The sequence below is a fragment of the Eublepharis macularius genome, chromosome 6 (assembly GCF_028583425.1).
Source record: "Eublepharis macularius isolate TG4126 chromosome 6, MPM_Emac_v1.0, whole genome shotgun sequence".
NCBI classification, from domain to species: domain Eukaryota; kingdom Metazoa; phylum Chordata; class Lepidosauria; order Squamata; family Eublepharidae; genus Eublepharis; species Eublepharis macularius.
The window spans coordinates 5,822,095-5,844,993 of NC_072795.1; the positions used below are offsets into that span (position 1 = coordinate 5,822,095).

General features: G+C 45.9%; 1 protein-coding gene across 1 annotated transcript in view; it reads left to right on the forward strand.

The window, feature by feature from the left end:
- Positions 1 to 22,899, forward strand: part of ARMC9 (armadillo repeat containing 9) — a 136,122-nt gene that overhangs the window by 69,388 nt on the left and 43,835 nt on the right. The window contains exons 15-19 of the mRNA XM_054982973.1: positions 4,041 to 4,180; positions 6,347 to 6,423; positions 10,059 to 10,133; positions 15,991 to 16,081; positions 17,819 to 17,877. Of these exons, the coding sequence (XP_054838948.1) occupies positions 4,041 to 4,180; positions 6,347 to 6,423; positions 10,059 to 10,133; positions 15,991 to 16,081; positions 17,819 to 17,877 (442 nt within the window). The remainder of the gene's footprint in view (positions 1 to 4,040; positions 4,181 to 6,346; positions 6,424 to 10,058; positions 10,134 to 15,990; positions 16,082 to 17,818; positions 17,878 to 22,899) is intronic.

Sequence of the window (22,899 nt, forward strand, 5' to 3'; positions counted from 1 at the left end):
TAGGCGTCCTTGCAGCTTTAAGTTTAACATTTACAGAGCAGCGGGGAGGGGAGGGGAGGCATCAAGCTCTTGCCGGGCGCCCCCCCCACTTCCCCTCCACTGGGTGTGTGTGGGGAGTTTTGGGGCCCCTCTCCTGCCCCCCTTCCCTGCACAGCAGACAGGGTGCCCGGAGCATTGCTGCATCTCCCCCCCCCTGCTCACCCGGCCCCCACCCGAAGCCACATGGCCTGGAGCTGTATAGCCCGGTGGCACCGGGCTAGCAGGGGGAGGGAGATGTAGTGATGCTCCTGGTGCCCTGTCTGCTGTGCGGGGCAGGAGGGGCAGGAGAGGAGCCCCAAACCCCTCCCCCCACGCACCCATCGGAGGGGAAGGGGGGCACCCAACAAGAGCAAGAGAATACAATAGTCCTGCTGCCATCTAGTCCATCATCCTGTTCCCAACAGCAGTCTATTCATCCCACCCAATCATGCAAATGCAGTTCAGAGCATGCTTAACACGTACGTTTCATTTACTTAGTTCTGTAGCAGTAGGCAAAACATACAGTAGCGACATTCACATTGTGCTTGCGCAGTTCAAAGTACTTCACGTACACATTCTCACAGCAACCACATGTAATGGAGGAGAGGAGAATGATGCAAGCTGCTTTGGGTGGAGCATAAATGAAGGGAAGAATAATCATCGAATCCTAGAGCTGGGAGGGGCCTTGCAGACCATCCATGCCAACCCCCCGTGCGACACAGGGACAGCCTAAAGCATCCCCGACAAGTGTTTGCCCAGCCACTCCTTGGAGACTGCCAGAACCTGTCACATCCCTAGGCAGTTGATTCCTCTGCTGAATTGCTCTCCACCTAAAGAAGTTCTTCCTAATGTCCAGCTGGAACCTTCCCTCCTGTAGTTTAAACCCACTGCTTTGAGTCCTGCCCTCTGTTGCCACCAGGAACAGCTCCCTTCCCTCCTCTAAGCAACAGCCATTTAATACTTAAAGAGAGCGCTCATGCCTCCCCTCTTCTCCCAACGGAACATTCCCAGGTCCCTCAATCTTTCCTCGCAGGGCTTGGTCTCCAGGCCCCTGAGCATCCTGCTTGCTCTCCTCTACACCCCTTCGAATTTGTCCACATCCTTTTTGAAGTGAGATCTCCAGAACTGCACACAATACTCCAGGTGGGGGCCTAACCAACACGATATATAGTGGGATATAATATAATAATAATACCATGTCTTCTATGAACTCGTCTTCCTCTGTGGCCTGATTTACATGTGACACTTTCTCATGGGCTCTCTGGGCTCCCGTGGGGGCACCGGGCTCCATTTATGCCAGCTTGGCACCCCTGCAGTGCAGAAAATTGCGGCTGTTTAATGTTACTCCCCCAAAGCGGGTGCACCTTGCAGCTGCCTCGGGGTAGGGCTGGCCCCTGGGAATGTATATCCCAACAGAGCTTTGGACTAATGCTTCTTGAACAGCCTCTGCTCCCCCAGTGCTACATGATAAATAAATGGAAGTTTGTTATATGAAGGGCACAGGGGACAAAAAAGTAAAAAATCTAGGGATCGTGCCTAGGATCTTAGGCAAGCCAGAAGCAGTCCTGTGAGTTGAAAGCCAGAAGTCCGTATTATAGAATCATTGCATGTGAATGCTTCTCAGCTCTCTTAGCAGAGACTGTTTTGCCAGGTCACATCCTCCTCCTACAGGGGGCTTGGGGTGCAATGTTACGGGCAGAAACGTCTGTGATCTTGGTGCCATTTCATGCAAGGCAATGTGGCCTTGCCAGGGCAGAGACTTAGGGAAGCCAAGCGGCTGCCTTGGAAATGGAATGAATGGGCCTGGCCGGTTTCAGCTAAGCCATTAAAAACATATAGGAACAACAACTAGATTATTTTATTAGCTCTTCTTTATGGCCTGTAGTTTATTTGAACATTTGAAGGACAAGAACAAGAGATGAGCCATAGAAAGGAGATGAAACTTCCTGTCAAACCCAGTGAAACATTAACCGTGTTGCTAACAGAAAGGGCTGTTTGTGCCTCTGCAACCTAAACACAACGATCTTTTCCCAGGCTCCGCTTTCATCCGTCTAGCCCCCAGACTTGATTTGGAGCCCTTCCACTGCGCCGTTTTGCACATCGTGGAAATGCTGCCACTCAGCTTGTCCCACTCTTGGCATGTTGAACTGTCACGTGAATTCACAGCTTGCCATGAATGACAGCCTCCAGCAGGAACTCGGGGGTGCCATTAAAGGCTGCAGATGAGAGAAAGATGGGGCTGACTTGTGGGCATCACTTCTCTCCTGTCGAGGCCCCCCACTGGAATGAGTAGATGATGCACGGGAGCACAGCATCCCTTGATTCCCATGAGACTCACACTGGACGGTTTCCCTGTGGATCGGGCCTTTCATTCGCTCAGATAATAGGGCTGTGCTATAAGAAATGGCTCAGAGACGTCCTTTGGTAAAGGGGGAGGGGCTGTAGACTATAGCAATAGGTACTGTTTGTAGGCTGTGCTACTGGTTGCTGTCTGCTAATGTAGATACGCTCCTACTGCATAGTTTTCATGCTATTTAATTTGTCAGGTTAAATTATTTGTTTTGTTTCAGCAATGTTTAACCTCTGTATTCAGAATGATGCTTGTTTTCAAATTTCTGCATTCCGTAGCCTACTGAGTTTGTTTACTGAATTTCCCAGCGGTTGATCGTATGGATTTACACTGTGTAATCTGCCTTGAGTCTCCGTGAGAAAGGCAGTTTTAGGTGGGTAGGTGTACTGGTCTGCAGTAGAACAGCAGGATTTGAATCTAGTGGCACCTTGGAGACCAACAAGGTTTCCAGGGTAGAAGCTTTCAAGAGTTAAAGCTCTCTTCTTCAGAGACGAGTAAGAATGGAGACCTATGAGCCTTTAGGTCCCAGCTAGAAGGTGGGAGCGAAGTTACAGGATGCAGAGTTACAGTGCAACCCTGGGGTGGGTCCGTTGTTCTGAATTTGTGAATAATATAACATAATATAACATTCGATTTATATACCGCCCTTCAGGACAACTTAACGCCCACTCAGAGCGGTTTACAAAGTATGTCATTATTATCTTTACAACAAAACACCCCTGTGAGGTAGGTGGGGCTGAGAGAGCTCCGAGAGAGCTGTGATTCACTCAAGGTCACCCAGCTGGCTTCAAGTGGAAGAGTGGAGAATCAAACCCGCCTGCGCTCTTAACTACTATACCACACTGGCTCTGTGAATAAACTCCATTTTAATAATCTCACATTGTAATCTCCTCTTGAAGTTTCTGTTTAGCCACTTTTAGGTCAGCAGTGGCATGTCCTGGAAGATTAAAATGTTCTCCCACTGGAAGCTGTCTTCTTCAGAGCTTTCAGTCTCAAAAGCTTATATTCTGAGCTTAGGAGGAGCATATAATGGTGTCCCAACATGAGTCTAGAGCAAAATGAGAACATAAATAGTCCTGCAGATCATTGCATGCTGGAAACAACTGCTGTGCATGGTAGCAAGTGCTCCAGCAGAATGTCTCCTGCTGTCTCTAGACTTAGGGTGTCTCTGGTGCCTTTCTCAGAATCAGAGGAAGAAGGCAAGTGACAGAGATGTCTCTGCCTCTTGGGGTTCTTCCTGGAGGAATGCTCCTTCCCGGACCTCAACTTTCCCCTGCCTTTGAGTCTTCAGAGGGCCCCTCTGATAGGATAGGGTCGGAGTTGACAAAGCTGCCTTATGTTTTAACGTGCTGCATTTTATTTTGCTGTATGTAAATGTAGCTCTGGTTGTTAATAGATTTTATGATGTATTTTGATGACCCTGTTTTAATTGTTAGCCTCCTTCGGGGGCCTGGATTGGGCAGAAGCGGGGGATATAAATGTTGTCAATACATAAACGGTCTTACTCCTTATAAGGCAGCTTCCTCTGTTCACAGAGCTTTGGAATGACCTCTTCAGTTTAAGCAAGTCTGCCCTCTAACACGGCTACCCATCTTGATCTCTCTCTTTAGTAGAAACTTTGCTTCTTGTTGGTCATCCACTGAATGTTCCAGTGAACGTCTTTTAATTCCAGGCGCGCTATGCAGACCCTTATGATCAAGGACGAGCTGATACTGTGGCTGGTTGAGGCTCTAAAGGATACAGACAGCATGTCGGATTACACCTTGACCTACTCGGTTGCTTTGCTCATGAACCTTTGCCTTCGGCGTTCAGGTATCGTGATGGAGCCTGAATTGGGGAAGTGGTATATAGAAAGAATTCTCAGTCTTTAGCTTCTTTGGTCAGAGGCAAACATGCCCCTCTTGAAGTCCCGTTTCATCGCATAAGGCTTAGCAGTTGGGCTTGGTTTACGTGTGGCTGTCTTCTCTAGGTTGTTCTGAGCTGGCCCCGCATGGCATCAGAGTGATGGGATGGTATTTCAGAGTCCGCAGAACCTTCTTCTGCCACGCTCTTATTTTGCTTTTGCTTCTCACGGCTATTCTGACAAATCCGCAGCTGGACTCTTGAATGGAGGGTTGGACTGGGTGTGGAAATGGCTCCCAGGCACCCTCTCCCGTTGTCAAAAGATAATACTGCTTCTTGGTATACCAGAGAACAAAGCAGCAAAGATAATGGCCAGAGCATGGGTGGAAGAAGAGTCGCAAAAAAATCTGTCCAAACGCCGGCTGGCGCTTGTTACAGAGATATCTCTGTGGTAGTGATGGCAGCGAAGGGTTTGTACTCCACAACCACTGTGTCTGCGTGGTGAACATGTTTGAGTGGTTACTGGCCTAGGACAAAGGTTGCCCTGGGCATAAGAGAAGCCTGTTGAGCCTCCCTATGAACCGAGGGTCCATCTTAGAATATGTCCAACGGTGCCCTATGGCTGTGTTTCGTACAGGAAAACCAGTAATCATAAGCACAAGTCGCCTTTAGGGTGAGCCTTTGCAAACCACTGGTCTAAATCGTTCCAGCACATGGTATGCAGATTCTGAATGCAAAAGCCGCTTGGCCGGATGAGTTCCATATCAAATAAGCCAGGCAGCTGGTTCCACAAGCTAGAGAAGTGGAGGCAACTTTCCATCGGGCCCTGCATCTCCTCAAAGCTATTTAGCTTCCATGACATAAGGAAGGGAGGTAGAAGCACATTATGGCAACTGCCCACAGGTACTGAAAACTCCTGGGGTTTTCTTTGGGGCAGGCATTAGTGCAGGACTAGACTGGGAGCTTCCAGAGATATTAGGACTTGGGGAGGTGGGAGTACAGGAAAAGGAGAAGAGACCTGACAGATTGGAGCCCTTAAGGTTTGCACAATAGACTGTACTTCTTCTTGAGGAGAAGTTGCATTTGGCATCTTTTTTGCTCCTCTGTTAGACTCTGAATATGCACTCCATTTTGAATAACAACAACAACAACATTCGATTTATATACCACCCTTCAGGATGACTTAACACCCACTCAGAGCGGTTTACAACATATGCCATTATTATCCCCACAACCAAACACCCTGTGAGGTGGGTGGGGCTGAGTGAGTTCTGAGAGAGCTGTGACTGACTCAAGGTCACCCTGCTGGCTTCAAGTGGAGGAGTGGGGAATCAAACCCGGCTCTCCAGATTAGAGTCCCACTTAACCACTCTTAACCACTACACCAAACTGATAAGCCCTTCTAGGTCTATGTAAAGTGCCTTTAAGTCCTAACTCATGGTGAGCCCATAGGATTTTCAAGGCAAGAGACAAATAGAGGTTGTTTGCCCTTGCTTGCCTCTGTGTAGCAACTCTGGACTTTTGGTGGTCTCCAATCAAAGTACTAAGCAGGGACGACCCTGCTTAACTTCCAAGATCTGATGAGATCGTGTTAGCCTGGACTATCCAGGTCAGGGTGATAATCCCTTTTACCCCAAAGCAAAATGAGTAGTGAGCCCTGCTAAGCGTAAGTAGAGCGTCCCAGAAAGGGCAGTAGATCAGCGCCTTAACTCAGTGTTAACAGTGGTTGCAGCTACCCATCTGGGGCCGATTCCACACAGCTTACCTGAAGCCGGGATGTTGAGGAACATGCTGGCAAAAACGCGGAAGATCGCGTTTCACACGTGAGTTTTGCGCGACATCGCGCAAAACTCGCGTGAGAAAACACGATCTTTTGTGTTTTTGCTGGCATGTTCTGCAACGTCCCACAACATTCCGGCTTCAGGTAAGCCGTGCGGAATCGGCCCTGGTCTAAAACTTATACAGGCATGTCCTCTGGCATCATTGAAATCGAGAAAGTCTTTAGCTGGGCTGTTAAGGCCAGCGACAGCAATCCAGGTGACATTAACTTGACTGGAGACTTAAGCAAGCTGCTGGTTTCTCTTCCTAAGGCCCACGTTTGGCTCATCTGAATCTCTTTCTTTTGAACCCTCACAGGAAAGAAGATGTGTGTGAAAGCTGCAAATGAGGTTCTCCAAGTTCTCTGCGATCTTCTTGGCCACGAGAACCACGAGGTACTTCTACAGCTAATATTTGCAGGTGTAAAGAAGGAAAAGGACAATGGGTTGGATCCCGCAGACCCGTTCCTCCAGCACAAGGAGACTTCCAAAGTCCAACAGTTTTTTAGAAAAAGACAAACAGAATATGTATATATGAAGTTTCTGTTTGAACCTGCCTTGGACCTTTGTTACAGCTCCTCTTTATGTTACCTTAAACTTTTACCTCAGGAGCGCCCCGGTCACAACCAACACTCTTTTTATTTCCACAGCCCAGAGCTTCAGGCGTTCTCTCCTTTACCTAGGCTTTTTTTACCTTGAGAACACCTTCCTTTGGGGGTTTGAATCCCACCAGTCACACCTCCTGTGGCATTATTGCCCCCTTTGTGTGATCTGTTTATTTCTGCCTCCTTAACTTCCTCAGCATTCCCAAAAGGTTTTCATTGCCACCAAAGGCTTTTCGCCTTAGACCGTTTCATTTTAACTGGTATCCAACCCTAAGCTTTGTTACAGGGGGAAATATGACTTGAACAGTCAGTGCGTGAGGTGGCTGTGAGGTAACAAGAGTTCTCAGACGAGCTTCCTTGGACATATTCCAGATGAAATAGGCATTCTGCTTAACCAGGAGTAGAATTTATTTATTTATATGTGGATATCAGTGCAATCCTATGACTGGGCTTAGACTGGAGTAACTCTGCTTAGGATTGCCCTGTAAGTGTGATAGTTGCAGTGTATTGGTTTCAGAAGAGGTTCATAAGCTTAATGGTTTCAAAATTGTTACATATTCTGAAAGGTATATTCACAGAACCAGTCACAAAGACTAATTTCCTACACAGTTCTTCCCTCACAGAATCATTCTGTCCTCCACACAGACACAGACTCTCTCAGGCTTCCACACAGATTGCCTGACTGAACTAGACTTTCCCTCTGTTGCCACTTAGGCTGTGTTCATCCGCAAAGTACAACACTCAGACTTCCACACACATTGACTGAACTAGACAGAATAACCCCTTTCTGTGGTACACACAGACTCACTGAAAACTTTCCCCTCTATATTCTCCCCAAACTGTAGTTCACTCCCCCCTACCGGGAACAGCTACTATCCATTCACAGCATGCTTCTTTCACCCCTGGCCGTCTCACATCAGAGGCCTGAATTTAGCCCACAGTAACAAATATTCAACACTTCTACATTGATACACAGAAATAGAACACGTGAACCTTATTTCCATGGCAAAATGTTACCGTTCAGTTTATTCTAAATAACATTCTGGGGGTGTTTCGTTTACTCCTCTGCTACTGGACTCCTGATTTTGTAAGATGATGAATTTCACTTGGCTAGCATCTGCAAAGGCTCAATATATTTCCCTTCGAGTTTCTCAAACGGTAACAGGAAAAGAAATGCCTGACAGCTGTGTGATTCTAATCAGGCCTCTTTGGATTCCAAGATGCTGGATTCTGGGATTATATAAAGCCTTTGAAAACTATCCCTTTGAACTTCAATTGGATTCTGAGAGGCAGAGCTATCTGTTAGGCAGGCCTGCTGCAGCAACCCACACATGACTCTCCTCTTTCCAAATCATAGCAACTGGAGAGGTCACTGTGACAGTCAGTTGCTGCCACGGTTTGCTCCTGCCGCTTAATGTTAATCCACTGGGGATAACGTGCTAGGTGCGCTACTCAAGCGCTGCAGTCTCTGCCCAGAAAATGTGCAGTATATTCAGAAGGTCAGAAAGCCACTGCACCCAAGTCGTTATTTAGGTTTGGATCCTATGAATACGTACCATGCACAATAGATAATCATTGCTGCAGAGTGTGCTGCCCCTTTCTCTAGTTTGGTGCAGTGGTTAAGAGCGTGGGACTCTAATCTGGAGAGCCGGGTTTGATTCCCCACTCCTCCGCTCAAAGCCAGCTGGGTGACCTTGGGTCAGTCACAGCTCTCTCAGAGCTCTCTCAGCCCCACCCACCTCACAGGGTGTTGTGTTGTGGGGATAATAATGACATACTTTGTAAACTGCTCTTGAGTGGGCGTTAAGTTGTCCTGAAGGGTGGTATATAAATCGAATGTTGTTGTTGTTGTTGTTGTTAAAATTTCTGTTTGTGTATCATCATTGGTTTTCAATTAGTCCTTGTGCAAATTGAAGCACTAAAAGAAGAGAATGCGGACTCCACAGCAGAGTCTAGTGCACACAGAACTCGTTCATAGGATCCCAGCCATACACCCTACTTCACCCCTGTGCTCAAGACAAGTGTTGATACGTCAATCACAGAGCTGCAATTACCAGTGCTTAAATGCTCATCTTCTTCTAGCCCTGCCATCCAGACATCAGTTTGAATAATGAGGACATGTAACACTGTTTATGGAAGACTAGCATTGAGGCCTGTTGTGTGAAAAAATACGTTGGGCTCTAGAAAACTGTTGTTGGTCATTTTTTTTTATTTTTCATGAAACATAACAATCAGTAGAGCTTACTCTGAGGAGACTGCCTTTAGGATTGCAGTCAAGCTTCTTTAGGGAGGGGAGAATAAGCTCCACGTGATCTAGCGGGGACCCTCCCCCCCAGGCAAGTACAGACAGGTGTCCAGTGCCGCTGGGGCTTACACCTTCTCCTCAGCCACCCACAGGTGATGAGCGGGGAGGAGTTCTTAGGCTGTTGATTCAGCACCCCCCACCCGGCAATGCACTTGTGCAAAGATTAATTTGTATTCTGCTCTTCTTCCCCTCAGCACCCTCCTGCTCTGGCCTGGGGGCCGCTGCAAAGTGTTTGCTTGCAGCTGCGAGGGGGCCTGTTGAATCGATGGCCTGAGCACTCCTCCTGGTAGCAAGCGGGTGCTTCACAGCAGCCTGGAGGCCAGAGTGGGAGGGCACTGAGGGGAGGCGTGCTTAGGCCATTGATTTGGTACTCCTCCCGGCAGCAAGCGGGCGCCTCGCAACGGCCTCGAGGCCAGAGTGTGCCTGCGCAAGGATAAAAAGAGGTTGTTGCCAATACGGCTTGCCTTTTATACAGTAGAATTCCCAGACTCTGGTTTTGGCAAATCAAAGCTCGTTAGAAAAACAGGTCGAGTCTCCCCTCCGCCACATCTTCATGGGGTTCCATCTAGACTAAGTTTTCCAGTGATGGCACTTCCAAAATGCTGCTCTTGGGTTGCAGGGGACCCTCAAGAATGGCATGAGGAGCAAATTAGGAGTCCACTGTTGTAAGGGGAGATTGGCAGAGATTACAGAACCCCTTGCGTCCATGGAAAATTGAGTCTGGGATAACAGCATTTTTGAGGGATAGCCCAATAAAGATTGTGAAAGTGCTCTAACGTTCGAAAGAGCTTGACAAATGATAACTCTGGTATTGTTCATCAGAGAATTCAAAGTGCCTCATCTTTGTTATCCTCTGCATCCTTATCGTCTGTCAGGTAAGTAACGAGCATCATTCGTGAAGTGCTGGTGTGTGGCTGAGCCTGAGAGGAGGTGGCTCGCGGGAGGTTACCTTGTGAGTTTGTAGCTGAGGAGAAGTTTGAATTGGGTGCCTCCAGCCCATACCCACCCCCCTTCACTGTTACGCTGTACAGATTGCGAGGGCAGATTGGTAGGGTGTGAGGAGGGTGATGTTGCAGAACGTTAACAATAGCCTTATCCGTTACCATTCTCTTCCCTCTCAGATACATCCGTATGTGAACGGGGTGCTGTACAGCGTTCTTGCTGTTCCCACTATACGAGAAGAAGCCCGAGCAATGGTAAGAGACCCTGGGCTGTGCTTTGTTTTGACTTCTCTACCTACAAAGCACTGAGCAAACAATTTCTGAAAGGAGAAGCTCAGCAATGCTGAACTGCAGAACCCCCAACTGCTACCAGTGATTTTTAGGAGTATCTTGCGCCAGACTTCTAACACTCTTTACCCATCTAGATGTCATGCCGCCTTCCACTCTTCCACAAGTGAGCACGGGGGTGTGATCAGTTACCACTTTGCATTTAGAGCAGTCATGCATCAGGATGGTGAGTTTCTCCATTGCTCCTCCTCGTTTGGAAGACCAAATAGATGTGGTGATTTTTCAGACGTCAGGCTTGGAGCATTTGAAATGGAAGAAAGTTGACTAAATGAATGAAAGAATACGCATGTTCTGTTTAGGCTTTCAGGCTTAACAAGGGAACAGAGAAGAGGTGAACACACACCGTCTTCTAGCCCTACACTAGGTATTTCCTAAATGATGTTTATATTAGGGCAGGAAAGCTTTACTTGAAGTTGCAGTAAGTTAGAATTCTTCATTATCTTACAGCCAAACTAGGGACATGCTTTTTTAAAGAGTTTTCTCTGTATTTCGTTTGGTAGCAGGATGGAAGCAGAGTTACTCAGTCAGAAGCGTTTTCCCCAACATGTAGTAATTAATTCTCAGGCAATCAGTTTGTAGAAAAAATAGAACTTACGGTTTATTGATTCCATTCATAGCAATATCTTGGAGTCGAAAAAAAGAGTCGAAATAATAATATAATAATAATCTATTTATATACCGCCCTTCAGGACAACTTAATGCCCACTCAGAGCGGTTTACAAAGTATGCCATTATTATCCCCACAACAATAATCACCCTGTGAGGTGGGTGCAGTTGAGAGAGCTGTGACTGACCCAAGGTCACCCAACTGGCTTCAGGTGGAGAAGTGGGGAATCAAACCCAGTTCTCCAGATTAGACTCCCGTGCGCTTAACCACTACACCAAACTGTACTAAAGAATTATTTCCCCTATGTACCAATGGCCAGCTAATCTGGCGTTGAGGCTGCCTGCGTGTGTGTGGAAGAGGCCTTCATGGTAGGAGCTCTGAAGAGCCCTTGGAAGGCCATGAGGCAAGAAGAAGAAAAGAATCCCCCAAGAGGCACAGACACAGAAGAGGAGTCATTCCCACCTTGGACAGGGAGAAGCAGCTTACTATAAAGAGAGTTGCACACAGAGAGAGAGAGAGATGCAGAGCCACCCAAATGTCCAAGGCATGTTGAGTCACTTATTCCATCGCTTTGCAGCCACATGGCAGCTGCAGGAAGTGGAAATTTAAAAAGGAAACCAGAGCCTGTTTGGGCTCTACACTGCACCTTTCTCTCCAGTGGGGACTCAAAGAGATTGCCATCGTTCTTTGTGACAGAAGGAAACCTCTTCCTTTGGAACAGGAATCAACAGGAAGGTTCATCCCAAGGCAGGGAGGAGAAAGAGGCTATAAAAACTCAGAGTATGAGAAGAAGCAGTTCTTCCATTTCGGGCAGTTCTTTGAATGGGCACAAGCCCTGACGGACTGAGCTTTCACGAAGGGACCCCATCTTGTTTACAGGGCAGGGAACAAGGGCGAGAGCTCCCAACCTGGAGAGCGAAGGGCCAGACCAGATACTCGTTTTTTCAAAGAGTTGCATCCAGGTTCCCGAGAGCCAGCTCTTGTTTCCCCGCAGCCATATAGCAGCTCAGGGGAATGGCTGTTAAAAAAATAAAGGGGAGGGGAGGAAAGACTCCTGCCTCCACCCCCAAGCCATTTTCCATGCTGAAACGGCACTCGGGGAAGTTAATTCTTCGTTTTTGTCGCTCCACATGGAGTAGTCTGTGCATGTAGAACTGCAAAAGCAGGGAAGTAACTCCCTCCACCCCAGAGCTGTTTCATTGCGGAAAACAGCAGGGGGAGGCAGGAGCCCTTCATCCCCTCCACCACAGTGTTTCAGGCTGGTGAAGAGATCCGGTGCAGAGTGGTGGTTAGAGTGTCAAACTCGGATCTGGGAACCCCAGGTACAAATCCCCACTTTGCCATGGAAGCTTGCTAGGTGACATTGGGACAGTCACACACTTTTAGTCTCAGCTGCCTCAGGACAAAAAGATCCTATGAGAAAAATATTTACATTATCTATTAGAATGGAGACAGCAAGATGATGTTAGTTGAGAACAACTTCATTGCAAGTAATATCAGTAGCGGAGGTGTAAAGTCAAGGCGAAGAAAAATCAGTGATTTAAAACAGATTTAAAAATGAGGTTATTCCAGATTCCAGAACTGCCCACACAACCTCCTTATTTATTGGTTCTTTGGATTAATCATAAGTGCAGGTGGATTTTCTATTGATAGCGGCCCTGTCCAAGCACGTATACTCAACAGTAAATCCCATTTATCTCAGTGAGATTTACTCCTAAATATAGATCAAAATGGGTAGCCGTGTTAATCTGTCTGTAGCAGTAGAAAAGAGCAAGAGTCCAGTAGCCCCTCTAAGACTAGGTATATACCCTATTACGAATTTTGTTAGTCTTAGAGGAGCTACTGGACTTGTGCTCTTTTCTACTGCTCCTAAATATGTGTGTCTTGAATAATAGCCTGTGACTACTTCTACGCTAAGATGCTCTTCAGCTGATAACATTCCCCACACTCAGCTGCAAGCAGAATTGAAAATGGGGATTCCGCACAGCAGCTGATAAAGCACTCCTTTCACCATAAAAACTTAGTATTGCCTGTCTTCACAAGGAAGATTTATTTATTCTGAAGTGCCAGTAATCAAAAAATGCTCTTCTCCTTTCCTTTAGTTTCTATGTCTTACTTGCTAATTAATTACTTCCTGCTTACTAGTGGCTGGCTGCAGTGCTCATAAATCAATGGATTATTATCTCTCTGTCCTTGTTCCCTGACTTGGTTTAAGTACTTCTTAGTTCATTGTTAGTATTATCGTGTTCTGATCCTAAGAGCACAATAACAAAATTGCAATAATTGCTGCAAAGTTGTACTTAGGATCCTCAGGGAACTGACAATTAAGTACTGATTCATGAGTGAATAGGAAGCAATGAAGCTAAAGCCAAAGGGAAGGAGGAAAATTTAAGGGGCCAAAGGGCTGAGAAACCTCCGTAGTACTTTGCTTGCTCAGAAGAGTCAGGCTGGTGTTGCCATTGCGTTTTTAAAAATTGCCACAAGTCAAGTCTGGAGAAAAATAGGAGGACAGCAGGGAGAACACTGGAATGCATTGGATTAGCAACATAGCATCATAGGGTTGGAAGGGACCTCCAGGGCCATCTAGTCCAACCTCCTGCACAATACCGGAAATTCACAACTACCTCCCCTCCCCACACCCCCAGTGGCCCTTACTCCATGCCCAGAAGATGGCAAAACACCATCAGGATCCCTAGTCAAACTGGCCTGAGGAAAATCACTTCCTGACCCCAAAGTGGCGATCGGCATTGCCCTGGGCATGTAAGAAGGGACCACGAGAACTAAGCACTGATGTAATCCTTCCTGCCCTCCCTCTTCATGATCTGCCCAGGTTCACAGAATCAGCAATGCTGTCAGGTGGCCATCTGGCCTCTGCTTAAAAACCTCTAAAGAAGGCGCGCCCACCACCTCCCGAGGAAGCCTGTTCCATTGACTGACCGCTCTAACTGTCAGGAACTTCTTCATAATGTTTAGCTGAACATCATCATCTGAATTCTCTGTTGATAGCTGAGTGAAGGCAAATGGCACTTTTAGACTTAAATAGCTAGTGAGGAAGCAACCTAAATTGGATTGAACGTTAGGGAAAAATAGAAATTCCACAGCTCTAGAGGCTTCTGCATTGCTCATTCTTTCAGTAAATGAATGTTGAAATGACAGTGCAAAACATCCCCCAAAGATATTCTGTGTCCCTTTCCCCTCTCTGAACACGCTTCTTGACCTTAAAGCTTCTGCAAGCCCCGCCGATCTTCCCAGGTCTTGCCCCCTTAGGATTTTGGGTCACAGTGGAAACACTTGTGGCTCCTTCGAGGAAAATGGAGACGAACCAACAGACTTGGGCAGAAGCTGAATTTGGTCCTAGTAACAGTTGCCAAGCCATTGTGTGGTCGGAGCAGAATCAGCTCTTTTGCTCACAAGTAGTGATCTGTGTGATCACTGAGCGTGGCCTGAATGGAACGGCAGAATGTTGCGAGGCGGGACGTCTGTCCACTGTCCTTGTTGTTGCTCATGAAGAATGGGAAGAGGTGATGCATGGCTTTTAGGTTGCTATCTTTTGGCGGAGATAACAATACCCTTCTCCTGAACAGCCCCGGCATAAGCCTGTCTTTCTTCTGATTTGCAATCTCTCCCGCTGTCTGTGCCTGGATGAATACTGTGTTCTTGCCTGGCGTTCTTATCTCCCTTCGCTGATTCCAAAAAGCTATCTCAGAAGAAGTGACAGTGGGACTTTTAAAACGGTGGTTCAAATTGCTTTGTTTTTAAATTGTCACTCGTCCTCAGCTCGTTGTGTATCCTTTGAGGAAAGGATTGTCATTCTACTTGGTTTAGAATAACCTTCTAGAGCAGGGTTGGGTATCCTAGGAAGGGAATCTTATTACTGCCAACTTTGAAGCTCCAAAGCAACAGTCTGTGCTAAAATGCAGGTTGCCAAGTTGGTCCACTGGGGGAAAAAATGGCATCATAATATATTTATTAGGACCAACTCAAAATCACGAAGCAAGCAGCTCGCTCTTGATTTTTTTGTTTAAGTCAGACTCACGGACATGTTCTCCAAAGCCCCAAAATGAACCTGTTGCTTTGTGACGTTCAGTTGGTTCCTGTAAAGATACTGGGCAAATGAAATAAAACTTGTTTATTAATATTTCCTCTTAGATCTTATACAAATAAGGATATAAAAGCATATTAGCAACAGCAGACCAAAGCAGCAGTAAAATATATACCAGTCCAGTCTAATAAAAAATCACATAGCCAGAAGTAAAACTAATATCACAGCAATTTCCTTTTTTCAGGACAACCTTTAGGTTGAAAGGTCATAAATTTCAACAAAACAAATGACTACATCTAAAGTCAGACACTGACGGTTGAATGGGCCAGTGTCCTCACAGACTGGATGGTTTTAGCGAGGGAGTTCAGGGGGTCAGTTCAGAAAAGAGAAAATTTGTCGTGCATTTATGTCCCATCTTTCTCCCATCACGGGCATCAAGGCAGCTTATGTGGGATTCCCAGCATCACTGGTTCCTTGGGCTCTAGCTGTGATCCAGGATGCACACAGATCATAATTTTAGGATTACGTTCTATGCCTGGTCTAGAGTTGAATTTTGGATTGTCTCCTTTAATCAGGCAAAAGTATTTCCTTGTCACTTTCCTCTTAATGAACAGCTATGCTAATTTCTCTTGCTCAGAGGGAGAACTAAGGCTAGGAGACAGGCAAAAGCTATACCTCCATCGTCCTGTCTCCCAGCTCACAATGGCTCCCCTGTTCTCTTCGTCAGATGCATGTGATGAAGAGAACTGTGGTTGTCGAAAGCTCATGCTACAATAAAGTTGGCTAGTCTTAAAGGTGCTACTGGTCTCTTTACTATTTTGCGACTACAGACTAACACGGCGAACTCCTCTGGATCAATGGCTCCCCTGTTCTCCTAGTGCCTTTCATCCAAGGAGACAGCTTTCAGTCATTTTGTGTTTGTTTATGGGGCAGAAATGTGTTTTTTAGAAGCTCCTTTTCCTGAGAGGGAGCCAGCGCTGGCCGGACACTCAGCCATGCTTCTGTGCCACATCTCTCTGTTGCAAAACAAACCGGGAGCATTGCCAGCGGAAGGACCCTCTGCAGAGGTCACCCATATGAGCCATTCACACAGTTCTGTTTTCCAACCCATCCAGGAAATGGAAGACATTCTGCAGGGCTACGTCGTGGAAGGAAATGCCGATATGATCCAGCAGATTGAGTATATTATCCAGCAGCTTAAATCAGGTCAGAGGGACACGGACTGTTATCTGTACTGCAAATCTTTCACGAAAGTTGTAAAATGCTTGTGGTCTTCTAAGGCAGAGAACTGAAGGCAGACTTGGAGGTTTTTAAACCAGGAGCTTGGAAGTTTCAAGGTCGTTTCCCGTGACTCTTGTCCTGCACGATCCAAAACAGGTTTATTCCAAAATAAGCCCTGTTGTTTTCAGATAGAATGGGTTTCGGTCTTGGCAGCATGATCCTAAACTCCTAAATTCCTCGGAGTTTGAGACAATTCCAAGTGAGCGTGCTTTGTCTTGCTGCCTTAGGGTGATCCTACAAATAAGTCCTCCTGATTCTTAGGTATAAATGGGCTTAGAATTGTAGCTTTAAGCTCAGTGAAATAGAGATTGGCTCATTCTGTTTAGTACTTCTGCCCATCGGATTGGATCTCCTAGAATTTCCACAGGTGCAGTCGGGGGGGGGGGTGGCGGAATTTTCACCAATATCCTCTCTCTCTGTCAGCCCAATGCCCCCCATGAAATGCTGCTCCTGGGGACAGGAAACCCTCAAGCATAGCTGGGGGGCGGAATTGGAGGTCCACCCCTGCACCCACAGGTAAGTGGGATCCAAGTCATTATGAAGCAGGGGAGGCCACGTGTCTAGAATGCAGCTTGCCGTGCATCATGGCACATCATTGCCAACCCACTTTTGTAAATTTTGCCATTGTGCCACTGAATATATTGTGAGAGGCAGCTTGGCCAAGACAATAAAGCAGGCATGCAGCCATTTTGCTCTGGGTTTAATTTGAATTTTTTTAAACTTCATTTATACTCCACCTTTCTCTCCATTGGGGATCCAAAACGGTTTACATCATTCTCCTCCATTTTTTTCCCCCACACAAAAGCTCTATGAGGTAGGTTAGGCTAGAAGTTTCCCTGCTGGGCTGAGCCCATCTTCAGTTGCAGAGTCATTGACATAGCTGTCCAAAAGAGAACTGCGAACAAATTTTATTGCATCAACCATTAAAGATTCTGTTGTGTACTTCCACTTCAAACAGGATCTCTCTCCAGGTTCATACACAGAAAGGACACGCTTGGGTAGGGAGCTCTCCTGTGCAACCTCCATGAAAATTAGTTGTCATGAAACTCCTTTTCTTCCAAGGAGGCTTGAACAGAAAAGCTTGCCCCCAGATTGTGGCCAAGAAGAGTGATAACGCTTAGCTGGGGCTGTGAAAGATGTTTTAGGAAAGGGATGTGTTGGATAAGTATTATTGCAGAGTAGAAAATTTGCACAGCAGATAAAGAATCACAGACACGTGTGTGTTCAGCTTCTAAAATAAATGTTTACTACATATAGGAAAAAATAATAAAGGGTACATTGGAGTTAAACTAAAGAAGAGCTTACTTAGTTCCTACATCCTGGAGATAACGGTCTAACTAACTGGAGAGCAATGGCGTCCTGAGCAAAGGAAAGAATGTCAATTGCCCCCCGCTAAACCTGGTCAGCCAATGATCAATCCTAGATCTGTTCATTAAGCATGCAACTCCCCTTTTACCCTGGCGGGAAGAACAACTCGACATCTAACTGGTCTCATGCAAACTAGTTATCTCAAACTAAACACAAACAAATGAACTCTTTCATGACTGAAAAGAATGACACTTGTAAAAATCCCAACAGGATGCTTATTAAAGTTTCTGATGAACGGAAAGCAAAGAACTTGGCTCGTTTTCTCAATTACACTTTCCTCCGGTTTCCTTCCAGAAAATCTATTGGATGACAGTGCGGAGTCCGATGATGAGGAGAAGGAAGATAATAACGTAGTAAGTGTTGAAAGTACTCTAGAAGTCCAAAATTATTCACTACAACAGTTACCCATCCTTTCTCCAAGGCACCAAGACAGAACAAATGGGGTCACGTTACTTCATCTTCATAAAATCCCTGTGATATTTGTTAGGCTGAAAGGAAGTGACTGTCCAGAGGCTACGCAATGGGTGTCAGACCGGAGAAGATCCAGAGGAGCTAACCATGTTAGTCTGTAGTAGCAAAATAGAAAAGAGTCCAGTAGCACCTTTAAGACTAACCAACTTTACTGTAGCATAAGCTTTCGAGAGTCACAGCTCTCTTCGTCAGATGCAACCTGTGATTCTCGAAAGCGTATGCTACAGTAAAGTTGGTTAGTCTTAAAGGTGCTACTGGGCTCTTTTCTGTTTTGCTGCTACCGACTAACTCGGCTAACTCCTCTGGATCTATGATCATGGAAAGCACCACATTCAGCCGAATGGAGAGGAAATCCATCAACTTCATGAAGACCTGAGAAGGGGTTTGACCTTGGACTCCCCCATATCCCCCGGTGCATTGGTCCTCTTCTTTTTAATGCTGTAATGGGTATATATTACAGACAAGACCAGATCTAACCATCACTGCTCAGCTGTGCCTGTGCAATCATCTGATGTGTTTGCTACTGATACTGATTAGGGCAGTGCTGAATATTTGGCAGAAATCACCACTTTTTACAAGGTAGAAACTTTTCTGAAAACGTTTAAGATTTGTGCGAAATAGTCATTTCCTCTCTAATTCTCTCGTCTATCTGACTCTCTTCATCAGATGCATCTGACAAAGAGAACTATGGTTCTCAAAAGCTTATGCTACAGTAAAGTTGGTTAGTCTTAAAGGTGCTACTGGACTCTTTTCTATTTTGCTACTGCAGACTAACACGGCTCACTCCTCTGGATCTATCTCCCTAATTCCTTACAGTTCCCTTGTTTCCCCCAGTTGCTGCTGGCTGGGCTTTCATTCTATTCCCTTCCATTTCTCCCCCTCTCCCAAGCAGCTGTTTCCTTCTTTCATATCCCTTCTCTGACATGGGATGGAAGACAAACACAGTGCCTTCACAACACTTTGTGCAATATGATGACATTACAGGGCCTCAGTGGTTTTAACGCTGGTTTTAATTGTTTTAATGATGTATTTTTGTTGGTTTTAATGGCTTTCAAGGTGTGCTTTTATAATGTATGTTTTAATTTGTTCACTTCTTTGGTGGCCCATATAAGGGTAAATAAATAAAATCACAACCAACGAAATTGGTGTACGACACTGGTGACTTTACCGAGGGAGGAAGAGATAAATGTGAATTAATAAGCAGTTAACAGATTGATATATAAATAGATATATATAGGTTAATAGATAGAATATTGATAGAAAATAATTAATGATAAGGTTTAAATATAAGGATTGAATAACTAACAATATTTTCTTTCTTTGATAAGATTTATATGCACCAAACTGAATGTATAGAAGAGTTAAATTGATTGATTATGTGATGTGCTATATAGAATTACCATAAAAAGATAGAATGAGGAATATATAGAGAATAAGTCAAATTGTTTGATTTAAATGTAAGATTTTTATGGTATATAGAAATATTTAAAACTGGAAAATGGGATAAATTGTTTATCTAAGATGGAAACAAAGACTTACAGTTTGGGTATATAACAAGAAAAGTAGTTAAGGATGTACTGCTTAATATAATAGAGAATGTATATCTGTTTTAGATAGAGGAATTTAACAGAAGTAAGGGAAAAGGGACAAAGGGTGGGAAAGCTGTTGGAAGTCAATAAAAGGGGGGGAAAGGGAGGGGGTTAGGAATGAAAAATTTGGGGAAAATTGAATGTAATGTAAAAATAATGGATTCTAACCCAATAAAAAATTTTTCAAAAAAAAAAAAGAAATTGGTGTACGACACTGAGGGCCAAGCTACACATTACAAAGTCCTCATATCTGGACCACAGAGAGGGGCTTAAGACTCCCCCCTTGCCATTTTCCGGATATGAAATGGTCCTAGGAAGCTACTGTTTTCTCTGTTGGAGAATCTTTGTAGACTGTTGTTAGATCATAGCCCATCAGTACACGTACGTATCTCCAGCGAGGCAAAGGCAGCTTCCTGTGGACTGCTTCATGTCAGAAAAACAGTTAGGGGAGGATGCTTAAGCCCCTTCTCCCTGTAGGCCATGGCCCTGATCTGAATCAGGCCCACACATGACTTCGGAATTAAGTTCTGATCACAGAAATCCTAGAGTATGTTTGTCGACAGGACACACGAGGGACACAAGGATTAGGGGCTGGCTATCTGGGTTTGGGAACCTGCAAAATAGCCAGATTTATGCCGGTGCAACATAATCCAGCGATGGTGTTTCCCCAGGATGAACCCTGGATCCAATCTGGGCAGCCAGATTCTGCTGGGGTGAACTATCTGGCAGCCACAGCAGAGCTGAGCAGCTCAGAGTGAGAAGGCAACAGCACAAATGGAGCCAATCTCTATGCAGGAGAGGCTGGCCGGGAGGGGGAGGCGGCAGCATGCAGAGCGGATTCCCATCCCTTTCTGCTCCTCCAACCCCTCTTGAGCTCCAAAAGAGCCCTTCAAGTTGCCACCGCTGCTAGCCGCCTTTTAAACTCAGCGGCTTGATAAGTCTCCTCCTTGCTTGAGATTCTCTGGTTTGACATTGGGATTCTCTGGTTCAGTGTTGGTTCCCTTGCTGCAGTTTGGTTCTGTTGGGCTTTGTTGGTCAAGCTTTCAAGGGAGTAAGGTCAAACCACAGAATCCCATGCAAAGGGGGCGGGGAAACAAGCTGCGAAGTTTAAAAGCCTTGGAAATGTTTCCCCTTAGTAAACAATGGAGAGTGGTTAGGGGCAGCTTGTTCAGGGGCCCATAGAATTGGACCCTATGGTCCAATCCTCCTGAAATTTGGGCATAGTCAGGAGTTGGTTCCTTGCAAATCTGGTGGAGATTGCTTAAAAAATGCACCCTTGGCCCCCTGGACGTTTTTCCTCATAGGAAATAATGCCCAGTTAAATGCCCAGGGTTAAATCCGGACCCAGATCACCTGGATTGGGGGCGGCGGGGGGGGGGGGGTTTCACACCCTAGTAAGGATTTTGTAGCAAGCAGATCAACCCTCAGCGAGAGCAAGTAATTCAACTGGATTTGCAAATAATTTTGCAAGAATGCTGAGCAATTGCCAGAAAGTAGAGCGTCCTCCCCCTCAGGCTACAGAAAATGTTTGTGCAAAAAGTGGATTAATTTTAGCTTTGTCCTAATGCTAACCTTTGATGCATCCGTCACTTTTTTGCTCACCGAGCTGGCCTGCTCTGGTGAAAAGCTGGTCATCCCCACAGTCCATCACTGGACCAGTCAGTGGTCTATCTGTTCCAGCACAACTGCAAGGGTGGGAGACTCCTGGCAATATACTGGGGTGTCAATAAAGCCAACACTGAGGGCTTGAAAAGCCTGTTTGTAAGGGCTTGGCTTCCATCTTCTGCCTGACTTCAGTAGGCTATTTAAAGGGAAGTTGAGTGTCTACTCTGGGAATATACCTGGCAGTGGCCAATTAACTCTGGGCAGGATCCACCAGGAAGGTCTCCTGTGTAGGCCCCATTGAAGGTAATTGGAGCTGTGCAAGGGCAGATTCCCACATCGCCTCTCAAGTTACAGAGGCCCTTTCATCCCCCAGAATGGAAAGGAAGCAAATTCTCAGCTTTATGGAGAACAAGTTTGCTTACTAATGCACTGGGCTTGTTCTCACTTCAGGCAGGCAGAGGCCGTTGAGCCCTTCAAAAATATGTATGTGAGAGCCAGTTCTTTTATGGTTTCATCTCTGTGGTTGGATGGAATGAACCTTTTTTTCCCCCCAGACTCTCAAGAGTTGATACAAGAGAAATATGTCACTGACACTTGCATGCAAGTCAGCCTTTTTTTCTGCTCCGTTATTGTCTCGGGCCAAAAAGTGTTTGGAAGCTCTACAGAAACCCGCTGAACCGATTTGACCAGCAGTGCTAGTGGGTCAGAAGAAATGAGTGTGTCCAAAAGACAACAAGGATTCTTTCACCCCGCCTTCACAGCTCTAAAAATCTATCCGTTTGCAGATGAGTCCACTTTCAGTATGACCCCAAATAGTGTAGTTTAAACATGGTGCCGACCAGGGGTCATTTCGTAGAAAAAGAGCTGGAGGAACTCATTAGCATAACATATTTGCATAACTCATTAGCATATGCCACACCCCTTGACATCACCAGAAATGTGTCGTTAGCATAACTGATTTGCATATGCCACACCCCCTGCCATCACCTACCCTGGCTGCTTTGGACCCAATCCTGGCCATTCAGGGCCGAAATTGGGCCCAAAACGGCAAAAGGGGGCTGAAAATGGCAAAAAAGGGGCCTAAAATGGTCAGGATCAGGCCGCTGCTGAGTGGGAGAGTGATCCACCACCCATCAGAGGCCCGATCTGGTCCGTTTCAGTCCCAATCCAGGCCGAAACGGGCCCAAAATGGCTGAGAATCAGGTGGGTGGGGCCACCTGACATGTGACCTCTTTGGGGAACTGCCAGAATTGCATTCCTGCACGTCCCCCCTCGAAATGAGCCATGGTGCCCCCTAAGGGGAAAGAGCTTACTGTGAGGGTTTTTCACTCACTGTGTCCAAGCTTGATATTCATTGATCATCTTGTATATAGTCTGTTTTTTTAAATTGAGAACTGTTTTATGAGACTCTTTTTCAGCGGCTCGAAGTTTTATGCCATTTCTGTGCCATGGATGGGTTTTTAATCCTGGGTTTTTAATGGTTCACTTTTATTGTGCTGTGCTTTGACTGTGTTTTATTTTGTTAGCTGCCTCAAGGAGGTTTTCAGAAAAGGTGGCACAAAAGTTTTCTAAACAAATACATAGATAAATAATTGGCTGCTTGGGCCGTGTTGACTGCTTTGTGCAGGCAGCAAAAATCACCCCCCCCCCCCAATTTGAATGAGACACTATATGAGTGCAAAGTCCCCTGGGGAAGTACTCTTGCCTCTT